We start from the raw sequence: 10,706 nt of genomic DNA, 5'->3' as shown, positions 1-10,706 counted from the left end.
CCCCTCCTCCTCTCCTCTCCTCTCCTCTCCTCTCCTCTCCTCTCCTCTCCTCTCCTCTCCTCTCCTCTCCTCTCCCCATCGACTTCCTTAGTCATCCTTGCTCCCCTCATTGGCCGCATCGATCACCCCCACCCCTTCTATTCCCTTCTTCTACCCCCTCTGTCATAGTCACCCCCAACCAAGAATCCGTGGGGGACGATGGCTACACAAGCCCTCCTGCTCCTGCTCCTGCTCCTCCCCCCTTCCTCCTCCTCCTCCTCCTCCTCAAGGTCACCTTCAACATGTTTCTGTTCATACTTTCACCCTCGTCCCTCCTTCATACCATCCACTTCTCCACATCCCTCCAAACCTCTCCCTGCTCCCTGCCATTTTCCCTTGACGTTCCAGTCTGTCCACAATCCAACAGCTACGAAATCCTTATCTGCCCAGAGGACTGGTACAAGAGCCTTTCGTATAGTTGCTGCATGCGAGGAGGGGGCGCACAAGAGGATCGTGCTCGTCGGAGGAGGGATGGTGGGTCTTGCGATCACCTATAACATTCTCAGAATGTCTTCGGGCAAGGTAGACTGTGTGATAGTCGACGAGCAGGACGTGGGGCAGGGAGGCGCGACAGGGGCCATGGCAGGGCTGCTGCATCCCCTCACTCCGAGGGGGAAGAAGCTATGGAAGGGAGACGAGGGAATGGAGGCTACCAGGAGGCTGCTAAGAGTAGCGCAGCAGTTCTCCGAGGAGGAGGTCTTCTTCAACGGGGAGGGGAGGGGGATCTTGAGGGTGGTGACCAAAGGGAAGAAGCAGCTCGAGGACTACAAGAAGTCTGCCGCCATGTTCCCTGCTGAGGTCGAGCTGAAGGAGGTGGACCAGAGCGAGTACCGGGGGCCTTCGGAGAACGTGAGCCATGCTCTGCTCGTCAAGAGCGGCATGGCGGTGCGGGGGCCGGTCTATGCTCGGGCGCTGCTTCGCGCTTGTCAGTCCCTCGGGAACGTGACGTGGCGACGGGAGAGAGTCGAAAGTCTCGCCCAGCTGGACCTTCAGCAGGCAGACGAGCTGGTGGTGTGCGCGGGAGCAGGTGAGGGAAACAGAGGGGTTGTGAGTCACCTTGACATCCGTCGACGAGCAGGGAGCATCCGGATCAAAGAGCTGGAGGAGCTGCCGATCAAGCCGGTGAAGGCGCAGAACATCGTGTTCTTGAGGAACGAGAGCAGGTGGCTGGCTGGAGTTGTTTAACTCTATATGACTGCAGTCGCAGCAAGAGCGATCCCGGGAGGCTTCAGGTCCCTGTGATATCAGGACGATACGTAGTGCCATTCGTCTCGGAGGCAGGAGGAAGAGGGCTTGATCTTAGCCCTGATCAACTGATCTGTGGGGCCACACAAGAGAACGTGGATATATGGAACAGGGAGTCCAATGTAACTTCTGCCCTAGGTGACAATCCTCCTCCTCCTCCTCTTCCTCCTCCTCCTCCTCCTCCTCTTCCTCCTCCTCCTCCTCCTCCTCCTCCTCCTCCTCCTCCTCCTCCTCCTCCTCCATGAAGCCAGCCTCATCTCTTGTCCGCAGACAACATCTACCACGAGCTCTGCACGCTGTTTCAGCCGCTGCAATCAGACGCCTGGTACCCAGCCCGAGCTGTGGTGGGCGTGAAAGCTTCTCCTCCCCGAGGACCGGAAGGCTCCATCCCAATGTGCGGGAGGTACGTCAATCCGCTACTGCCTCCCTCACGCTGCTGACCACCCCCCCCCCCCCCAGGCTCCTCGACGTCGCTGGGGTGTCGAGGCCCGTGTGGCTCTGTACTGGGCTCGGCTCCCGGTAAAACTTCTCCCGGTAGGGAAGGAGCTGATGACGGCATGCAGGGGGCTGATACACCACGCGCTGCTGGCGGAGAAACTTGCAGAAGCGGTCAGACGAGGAGGAGGCAGCAAGGGGCGGAGGGAGGGAGGGGGGAGGGAGGGAGGGAGAGGGAGAGGGAGAGGGGGAGGGGGAGGGGGAAGGAGGGGAAAGGCAGCCAGGCAGGCAGAGAGACAGGGAGAGAGGTGGAAGAGATTGTGACTGACGTGGAAGCAGATTCTGACTGGGGATGTATCTGTCCTCCCTTCAGCGCTGCAGGAGCATCTTTGATGGTATCTTTACAGTTGAGTGCTAATTTACACAAGAATCAAACATCATTCCCCTTCCTCCTTCCAGTCTTCTTCTTCTTATCGATCGCAGTTGTTGTCCCCGTGGTTCCAGCCTTGCTCGGTCTGCTGACGAACCGCTTCGTAGCCGTGTGCCAGACAAGGTCTGTCATGGCAGAGTCCCTTCGCTCCTTCTCTAAGATCTCGTTGATGATCTCCCACTCACTGCAACCCACGTCATCGTCATCACCCTCTACAGAACATCTGCGTCGTCACCTCCTCTTCAGCTCGTACTTCCCTTCCTCCGTCTCCTTCATGAACGATCTTGCCAGCTGGAATATCAGCTGGAGTTTGGAAGGGAGAGTCCTCGCACTCCCTCCTGGAACCTCCGAAGTCCACCAGGACACGTCGATGCCGTGAAGGTGGTCAGGAATCTGTGAGAGTTGTAAGGAGGAGAGGGAGGAGGAGGGCGAGGAGCAGGAGCAGGAGCAGGAGCAGGAGCAGGAGCAGGAGCAGGAGCAGGAGCAGGAGCAGGAGCAGGAGCAGGAAAGTAGTCTTACCTTGTTCTTTATGTTCCTTTCCAGATCCACGTCCGACCAGAACGCGTGCATGGCGTGCAGGTGAAGAGTATAGAGGCGTGCGAGCCTGCCAAGGAAGAGGAGGACCTTGTGGGGAAAGCGGCAGTGCTGCTGATGAATGGAGGGAATTTTGAAGATGTCGGAGGTGCCGTACAGGCACTTGAGGCCAGACTCGAGGTCTCTGATACCCTCCTCGTGCCTCCCGTACATCTCGAAGAGGGAGGAAAGGTGAAAAATCACGTCGACGAAGTAAGTCAGCTGCTCTTCCGACTGGTAGATCACAGGGTTTAGCTCGTGATGGAGGGCGGAGGTGCCGGAGTGGTGATGGGCGACGCTAAACCAGCGGTTGCTGATGCTGAAGTGGTACTCAAAGTGATTTCTCAGCTTCAGGAGCAGGTCGTCCTTGGTCTTGCCCAGCTCCTTCACGTACCGGAGGTACTGCAGGCGGCGGATGGGGTCCGAGTACATCCTGAGGAAGAAGGGGATGTCAATGATGAGCTTTTCGAGCCCCTCCCTGTTTCCCAGCTTCTCCAGCACGAAGGGAAATTCGTCCATCTTCCTGTTGCACGTTGGCATCGTCTCGAAGTACGCCTCCATCGCTCCCAGGTGCTCGAGCCGGGAGCTGCTGGACATGGCTGTCTGCGAGTAGATGCGAGCAAACGACTGGTCGAACATCTTCCATACTCCATCATAGGTGTAGCTTACCTCCCTCGTGACGTCCAAGAGCTCCAGCCAGCGCAGGCAGCTCAGCTCAAAGGGGACTCGCATCAGAGAGCAGAGCTCGTTCTCAAAGAGCCCTGTCTCTGCGAGGCACAGGAAGTGGAGGAACGTGTCTACTCTGGGAGCTCGTTGCCGGTAGAGCCCCAGCAGGGTGGAGGTGTACTGCGTCAGGCTCTCCATCCCCAGCAGCTGCTCCAGCTGCTCCTTCCTCTCCTCGGCGTCGTTGGCGCACTTCAGCACCTCAAGGAGAATGTGAACGTTCTCAGGTACCGACAGGGTCGGCAAGGACAAGAGAGGCTCTAGAGTCTCTTCATCCATCTTCACCTGGTACCTTGTCAAGAAGCTCTCCACCATCCCCCGCCGCTGCTCCTCCTCCAACTCCTCCAGCTCGATGCAGAGGAATTTCCTCTCTGAGGAGCAGAGAAGCCTGTTGGTGGTGGGGTCGGAAGTCGACACGACCCACTTGATGTTGTTGTTCTCTGTGTTTGGGATCCAACCAACCGAGTTGACGGGGCTGACGACATGGTCGAGCCCGTCAACCACGAAGATGAACGTGCAGTGACGAGGAAACCCGTCTAGCACCTCCTTCAGCGCCCTAGTGATGTACTCATCCTTCAAGTCCTCGTCCTGGAACTTGAAGTCGAACTTCAGTCGCAGGTTCAGCGTTATCATCCTCAACACGTCGTAGCCCCGCCTCAGCCGGTGATGCAGGCCGCAGCTGATAGACATAACACAGAACTGCTCCTCCTCCCCAGCTGCCGTGAAGTAACGGACGCAGCTCGTCTCCTCCCAGCTGGGGACCACCCTTCCTTCCCACCTCGCCACCTGCTTCTCCAGCCAGTACGTCAGGATGCATGATTTCCCCGATCCCTTGGGGCCGTACAAGACCATCTTGTTGCCTACGTCTCCATGTCTCAGCCACTTGTCCAGCTCAGCCTCCAGCTCGGTCAGCTTTCTCAGCTGCGCAGCAGTTTGCGGCTGCAGTTTCTTGAGGTGCTGCCGCCCGACAGACCGCAGGTCCTTCCAGAACAAGTCCGATTCCTCCGGCCTCGCGCGGAAGTCAGCCTCGATAACGTCGCTCAAGTCTCGCTGCATGACAGGCAGGAGGCTGCGGGGGTCGAAGTACTGGTGGATGCGCATACAGTAGTCCGGGTTCTTGGACGCCGACAGGTCCACCACCTTCCTGATCCTCGACTTGAGCGAGTTCATCGCCAGCCTCGCCCCGTCCGACGAGTCGGCGAAGCTGGAACCGCGGCCGTGGGCGTAGCTCTGATCACGGAAGTAGAAGCGAGCCTGCGGGCTGTTGGCCGCCTGCACGAGGATGGCGTTGGTGACCTCCATCTCCGTCAGGCTCAGCCGCGCCCCGTACGAGATGCTCGCGTTCTGAAAGCGACGGTCCGTGAGCCAGGGGTACGACCGGGAGGAGGAGGAAGGGATGGACTTGGGCACTTTGCCGTAGACGTTGCCGAGGAAGCAGAGGAAGTAGGGGAGACACTTCTCAAGCTCGTCGAGGCAGATGTCGATCAGGTTCCTATGGGAGAGGGAAAGGCTCTGACTCATCTCTTCCATGACCTGCTCTGAGATCCCGAACCGAAGGTCCACCACTGTGATCGAGACCCGGATCGAGTCGGCAAACTGCCTCAACCTGGGCATCAGGTCGTTGTGGATCAGATTCCTCTCCTCCTGCATGTCGTCATGGGAGCAGGAGAGGTAGAAGCGGATGTTGCGATCGCTCTTGTCTCGCTGCGACGTCCTCTCAAAGTTGATCAGCACCTCGGGCGGGTTCGGCACCACCTTGAGGGTCGTCTTCCCGAGGATAATCCGCTCCTCCTGAATCTTCTGAATGTACGTCACGTCGTAGAGCTCGTCCACCGGCAGGTTGTTGATCGCCATGACGGCGGACCCAGCGTTCTTGGAGGGGACCTTGCACTTGAAGAGCGCGTCCTGCTCCGAGCGCACGTTGGAGTCGTGGGGAAAGAGTCCGATCCAGTCAGTGTCAGGGTGCATGCAGTGCGGGTAGTCAAGGGAGTACTGGACTTCGAGCTGCTTGGTCTTGACCGTCACCTCCGGGACGCAGGTCAAGGATGCGGTGGCGTACTTGACGGTGAAGTCAGGGCTGCGACCGACGACAGTCTCGCTGTTCATGAAGAAGAGCACAATCCTGTACGTCCCAGGGGTCCACTTGACGTGCCTCAGCTGGACTTGAGCTCGACGGGGGTGAGGAGGTCTGATCTTGCACAACAGAGTGTCTTCCTGCAGGTCAAACACGTCCTGGTTGGGTTGATGGCACTTGAAGAGCGCGAAGTAGTCGGAGCGGTAGGAGTCCGGGATCCTGCGCTCGGTCTCCATGTACTCGTAGGCGAACTCGAACGTCTCCCCGATGATGAGCATCTCAGGACAGTCGATGGAGGCGACGAAGATGTCGTCTCGGTGAGAGGGGAGAGACTCTCGCAGTCTGTTGAGAGAGCTCCAGAAGCTTTCCGAGGTCTCATACCTCACCGCCAGGTTCGCCACGCCCAGCACGTCTCCTCGGTATTCGAGGGACTTCATCATGACTCCGTTGGAAGGAGCTGAGAAACCCTCGTAGAACAGCGGCTGCTGCAGGTACTCCCCCTTCTCGTCTACCTCGTGCGCCACCATGAAATCGCCGCACGTGCTGTCGTTCATGCACACATGCTGGGCGCATGCGAAGGAGGGCAGGCCAGCGATGGCGGGAGGGACGACGAGGAGGCCGAGGGGATCAGCCATAGGCAACTTACTCTCCTCCGCGAAGTTGAGCTTCTTGCGGACTTGAAACCAGCGGGAGGTGTTTGCTCGCTGCTTCTTGTAGAAGCTGTTTGATTTCGAGAGCATCAGCAGCTCTTCCATGTTGTCCTCCTTGTCCTCCTCCTCCTCTACCTCCATCGCAAGAGTCTTTGCGCCAGGGCCTGACTTGAGGAACGGCTGGTCGTGCAACCTTTCGATGACAGACAAGACGGTATCATCCCAGTACCCCAAGGGGTTTGAGTTCTCCTGCCTGATCAGAACATGTACAGCCTCTACAATCGCGTCCGTCGTCAGGCAAGAGTCACCGACTGAGTCGTACCTGTGCTGCAGTCGATTGACATCCTCGGTGAGGTCTGTCAAGATACTCTTTGACAAGTTTGAAATGACTTGACACTTGTACTCCAATGTGATCGGGAACGCTGCTACAGGATCGAACTTGTGCTGGTTCAGAAACAGCAGGATCTTGCTCGATGACGCCCGAACTACTGGAAGCCCGTTGACTTGAAGAGCAGTCACAGGAAAGCCCCTCTCTGCCTTCGATTCCAACCACACGAAGTTTGAGTTCTCCCTTCCATGAACATCTGACGATTTTTCCACCAGGCACTTCAAGGTATCAGCAGAAGTGGAGAAGAGATACAACACAAGGCATTCGGCCTCGTAAGAGAGCAAGTTGCCGGATATGTCCAACAACTCCAACACGAGAGGAGACGATCGTTTCAGTTTCAACAGCACTGTCACAAGAGAACCGGTGAACTCACCGGACTTCAACATATTCTCGTACTTGACTCCGATCTTGCTATGTTTCTCGTGAGCGTTCTCGAGTACCTCGGTGTTGCTGTAAAACTCCCTAGAGCTCCGGTAGCGCATGAGGTACATCGCTGCTCGCACGAAGTTCTGACAATGGCTGGCGCCGCATCGGTAAGGAGACGATAGGGAGAAGGTTTGAGCAAGCCGGAGCTCGAATCGATTGTGACTCAAGTTCAGTCGCTTCAGCTTCGAGCAACACGCCTCGCTCAGGTACCTTGTAAGCAGCTCAGCTGTCTTGTCTCCTCCAAACCCGTTGAAGGAGAGATTCAGATCCTCTAACGCTGTGCACTTCTCTAGCCCAGCGATCACGTCTTCGGCTGCGGCGTTGCGAAGAGAGTTGTCGGCGAGGTTGAGCCGGGTGAGGCTGCTCAGGTTGAAGAGAAGCTGCTTGGCGTAGAAGGAGGAGGTATGATCGAACCCGCACCGGGACACGTCAAGCTCTCTGACGTTGCACAGCAACCGCCTCGAGCTCGCCTGCTGCAGAGCCTTCAAACCGTCCGGCCCGAGGTTGTTGTTCGACAGGTCGAGAGCAGTGAGCGCGAGGGACGGGCTGATAATCCGATCGAAGAAGTTCTTGGCAGCCATACCGTCGTCAGCGCTGCTGCTTGAAGACGCTGACCTTGGGAAGTTGAGAGAGCAAGACGACAAGTTGAGCCTCGACAAGGTTGTGAAAGCTTGTAAAGGCCCCGACAGCGACAGCAGCCCTTGTGTCTTGATGGGGTTCGAGCTCAGGTCGATGGACTTGACATGGCTGCTGACCTTGGACAATCGTTTAGCAAGGGTTGTACACATGTGACTTGTGATGCCGAAGTTCTTGACATCGATCACCCCTGTGAAGGATATCACCCGCTCCTGACAGTTGGCCAGGATCAGCCAATCGTGACTGTCCCTCTCAGACTCCTTGTCGCTGTCGATCTGAGCTGAGCGAACATGTGATGGAGAATGTCTGCTGAGAGGAGGGAGCTCCAACTTCTCCTTGTTCCTCTGGAATGACATGGGTCAAGTCGGCAAGGCAAAAGTCTCAGCAGCAGCTTCTGCTGTCGCAAGCCTCCCAACGAGCGGCTCTACCTGATCCCGTTGATCATCACCGAACAGAGATTGTCCATGTTGACAAGAGGAAGCTTCACGTCCCTCCTGCTCTCTGCACCTGATCGTCGTCTTTCTCGCTCCTCCTCTCCTCCCTGGCTCTTCTCCTACTCCTACTCTTCAACTTCGCCCTCCATTCCTCAGTCGGTCACTGATAGGGCCGAACACTCCGACAGGTACCGGGCTCACCCGGATTCACTCACTCAAGTTCGGACAGTCACGCCGCAGGGCCCGGGGTCCAGTCACAAGTCACTGAGCCTCACCGGGTCCCGGCCGGACGGCGCCGGTGCCGTGCGGTCCGCCGAGGTTGCCGTACTCGGGAGGTGGCCACCGCGGCCAGCCGGGCTGGGTGATGGATCACATGCCAGCCGTGCCAGTCAGATAGCCCCGAACAAGCCTAACAAACTTCCGAGTGTGCTCCGTCACTGGGCCCGTCGGGACTGGGCGGGCGACGGGAGCCATCATACATGCCTGCCATGATAGCCCTGAAAGAGCCTGGCCGGGGCTCCTTCATGGGCAGGTATGGGCTCAGGTGGGCTTAGACTCTCGGGCTTGAGAGGGGATGTGGCTGCTGTTCCTCCCACCAAAGTAGTCAAAATCAGGTCCATGCAATGTCCCACTGGCCCAGGGGGGTAGGGTGGTTCTGAAGTACCTCACCCCCTCTTTCCCATTATTCAAAGGAAAAGCACCAGGTACTTCTTGGAGTCTCCAGGTAGGGGTTGGTCCAACTTTCCTCTGCGCAATGACCCTTCCCTGACGAATGATGAGAACCCTTCCGAATGATGTTGATGATGTTGATGATGGTGATGATGATGATGATGGTGATGATGATGGTGATGGTGATGATGGTGATGGTGATGGTGATGATCATGTGACATGATATCTTGTCTTGCTGGCACCCCAGAATTGTTGCTCTTTGTTCTCCTCCTAGTTCTCACCTGTCCTACCGTGTACGATATACATTCATTCTTCCCTTCTGTAGTCTTCCACCTTGCAGAACGATCGTCTGCCCTTCCATGCTCAGGCATGAAAGTTTTTGCATTCATAAGCTCGCTGAGTCTGCTTGTCCTCTTTCCTTCCTCACATTCATCGGCAGCTCACCATGGCGAAAGGCAAGAAGTCGCAGGCAGCGGCTGCTCAACCTAATCCGCCAGTCGGTAACTCCTTGTGCTCAACTCCTCCCTGTCCTGGTTTCTTATACGTGGCATCAAGCACAAGAGAAGGCTGTGCCTGTACATGAAGTCCAAGAGAAGACTGCACCTGTGTCATCTGGCAACCAAACCGTAGCTGACAGCCAACCGGCAGCAGTGAACAAGTCAAAGACGACAGGTATTGTGTTGTGATGGGATACACTTCCTAGTCATTGAAAGAGTGAGTAGATCTTCCAAGCATCAGTGCTGAAGCTCTCAAGTCTGTCAAGGCTCGTTTCACGGGTATACATTGTGATGGCTGAGATCAGACAAGTGACAAGGGGTATGGCAGCTACTCAATCTGCAGACGACAAAGTTGTGCAGGTACAGACGAGGATCAGTCAGATACGAACGTTTGGCATTCACATTGTCCAGGATCTTCTGACGGCAACCAAGAAGAAGATGCAGGAAATCTGCAAAGCTGACTGTCCAGTACTCACCAGGTTGAGAGATTTTCTCTTGATAATTTCAAACTTTCAATTGAGATTTCGTCAAGCTGGCCAACTCGTGGTGTAATCGAGCCGGAGCAAGTGAAGCAGACAGTGGGAGGTGAAGACACAGACGGTCATTTCATCTCTTGAAGTTGCCGTGCTTGTAGATCCTTTGAGCCTTCTGTTATACCCCATCGTCGATGCTAAACCGATGGGTCAAACAATCTCCGAGCAATTGAAGACGGAGAGTGCCATCCTCGATTATCCACTTGGATCGGAAGTTTCAGAGGTAAAGATGAGGAGGAGGAGGATGAAAAGGAGGAGGAGGAGGAGGAGGAGGAGGAGATGGTGTTGGTGGTGTTGGTTGTGATGAAATCTTACACCTGCCGCAGACGGAACAATGGAGGTTCCGTAAAGAGCTCGTCATGCAGAACTCGACATTGTCTCGAGACAACTCAAGGATCAAGGTCATGTCGATTTGTCCTCTATCTCCCATCTTTGATGTTCTACCCCGCAGGTTGTGGAGTCATACAGCAAAATCCCCACAGGCGAATACGAGGAGGTCGGACCGCATCCCCTCGCAGCTCCTGGCGCGAAGTCTGCACTTACTGTTGTGCTCAGGTGCTCAAGAAACCAGCTGTGAAGAAGTCAGAGAGGCGTTTCAACGATCGTTTCAGTCGGTGAGAGGGCAGGCAGCTGTTGGGCTAGTCAAACTTTGACGACTCGAGTCAGCGACGTCCAATCGATGATCGACAAGTTCCTGGAGCAAGAAGGAACTGCCAGTCCTCTGCTCTCAATCTGCACACGCTGACTGGGGAAGGCAGACATGAAGCATAAGAAGCATCAGCTGGATCTTGCTAGGTGACCTGCACCCCACCCCTCGTCTGCTTCTTGTGTTCCATTACTTCCTCCTCCTCTTCTTCCTCCTCCTCCTCCTCCTCTTCCTCCTCCTCCTCCTCCTCTTCCTCCTCCTCCTCCTCCTCCTTGACTTTGCCCCATCTACCCAAAACCTCCACTCCT

At 56.3% G+C, this 10,706-nt stretch overlaps 3 protein-coding genes across 3 annotated transcripts; 2 read left to right on the top strand and 1 right to left on the bottom strand.

Moving 5' to 3' along the window:
- Positions 1-198: 198 nt before the first annotated feature.
- On the top strand, positions 199-1,090 carry GUITHDRAFT_147571 (hypothetical protein; the record flags this gene model as incomplete). The annotated part of the gene is given in 3 exon segments (XM_005820871.1): positions 199-269; positions 546-1,047; positions 1,067-1,090. The coding sequence occupies 3 exon segments, from the start codon at positions 199-201 to the stop codon at positions 1,088-1,090; spliced, it is 597 nt and encodes a 198-aa protein (XP_005820928.1).
- A 220-nt stretch (positions 1,091-1,310) lies between these two features.
- On the bottom strand, positions 1,311-2,755 carry GUITHDRAFT_155897 (hypothetical protein). The gene is made up of 7 exons (XM_005820870.1): positions 2,671-2,755; positions 2,387-2,544; positions 2,059-2,335; positions 1,848-1,893; positions 1,744-1,803; positions 1,555-1,687; positions 1,311-1,422 (listed from the first exon to the last, which is right to left on the bottom strand). The coding sequence occupies exons 1-3, from the start codon at positions 2,717-2,719 to the stop codon at positions 2,150-2,152; spliced, it is 393 nt and encodes a 130-aa protein (XP_005820927.1). The 5' UTR covers positions 2,720-2,755; the 3' UTR covers positions 1,311-1,422; positions 1,555-1,687; positions 1,744-1,803; positions 1,848-1,893; positions 2,059-2,149.
- A 6,089-nt stretch (positions 2,756-8,844) lies between these two features.
- GUITHDRAFT_119872 (hypothetical protein) lies at positions 8,845-10,497 on the top strand (the record flags this gene model as incomplete). Its single annotated transcript, XM_005820869.1, has 12 exons — positions 8,845-8,913; positions 9,162-9,222; positions 9,278-9,394; positions 9,445-9,498; positions 9,548-9,579; positions 9,631-9,698; positions 9,752-9,804; positions 9,854-9,975; positions 10,079-10,153; positions 10,204-10,248; positions 10,308-10,366; positions 10,419-10,497. 12 exons carry the CDS (start codon positions 8,845-8,847, stop codon positions 10,495-10,497), a joined length of 834 nt encoding a protein of 277 aa, XP_005820926.1.
- Between the last annotated feature and the right edge of the window lie 209 nt (positions 10,498-10,706).

This window comes from Guillardia theta (assembly GCF_000315625.1).
Source record: "Guillardia theta CCMP2712 unplaced genomic scaffold GUITHscaffold_161, whole genome shotgun sequence".
Lineage (NCBI taxonomy): Eukaryota > Cryptophyceae > Pyrenomonadales > Geminigeraceae > Guillardia > Guillardia theta.
Note: the sequence above shows the minus strand (reverse complement) of the source record. Positions and strands in the feature narration are given on the sequence as shown.

Coding starts and splice junctions, on each gene's coding strand:
- GUITHDRAFT_155897 (XM_005820870.1), bottom strand. CDS start 2,719: ATGCACGCGTTCTGGTCGGACGTGGATCTGGAAAGGAACATAAAGAAC. Junction 2,545..2,670: donor GGAAAGGAACATAAAGAACA/AGGTAAGACTAC, acceptor TACAACTCTCAC/AGATTCCTGACCACCTTCAC. Junction 2,336..2,386: donor GGAAGTACGAGCTGAAGAGG/AGGTGACGACGC, acceptor GACGTGGGTTGC/AGTGAGTGGGAGATCATCAA.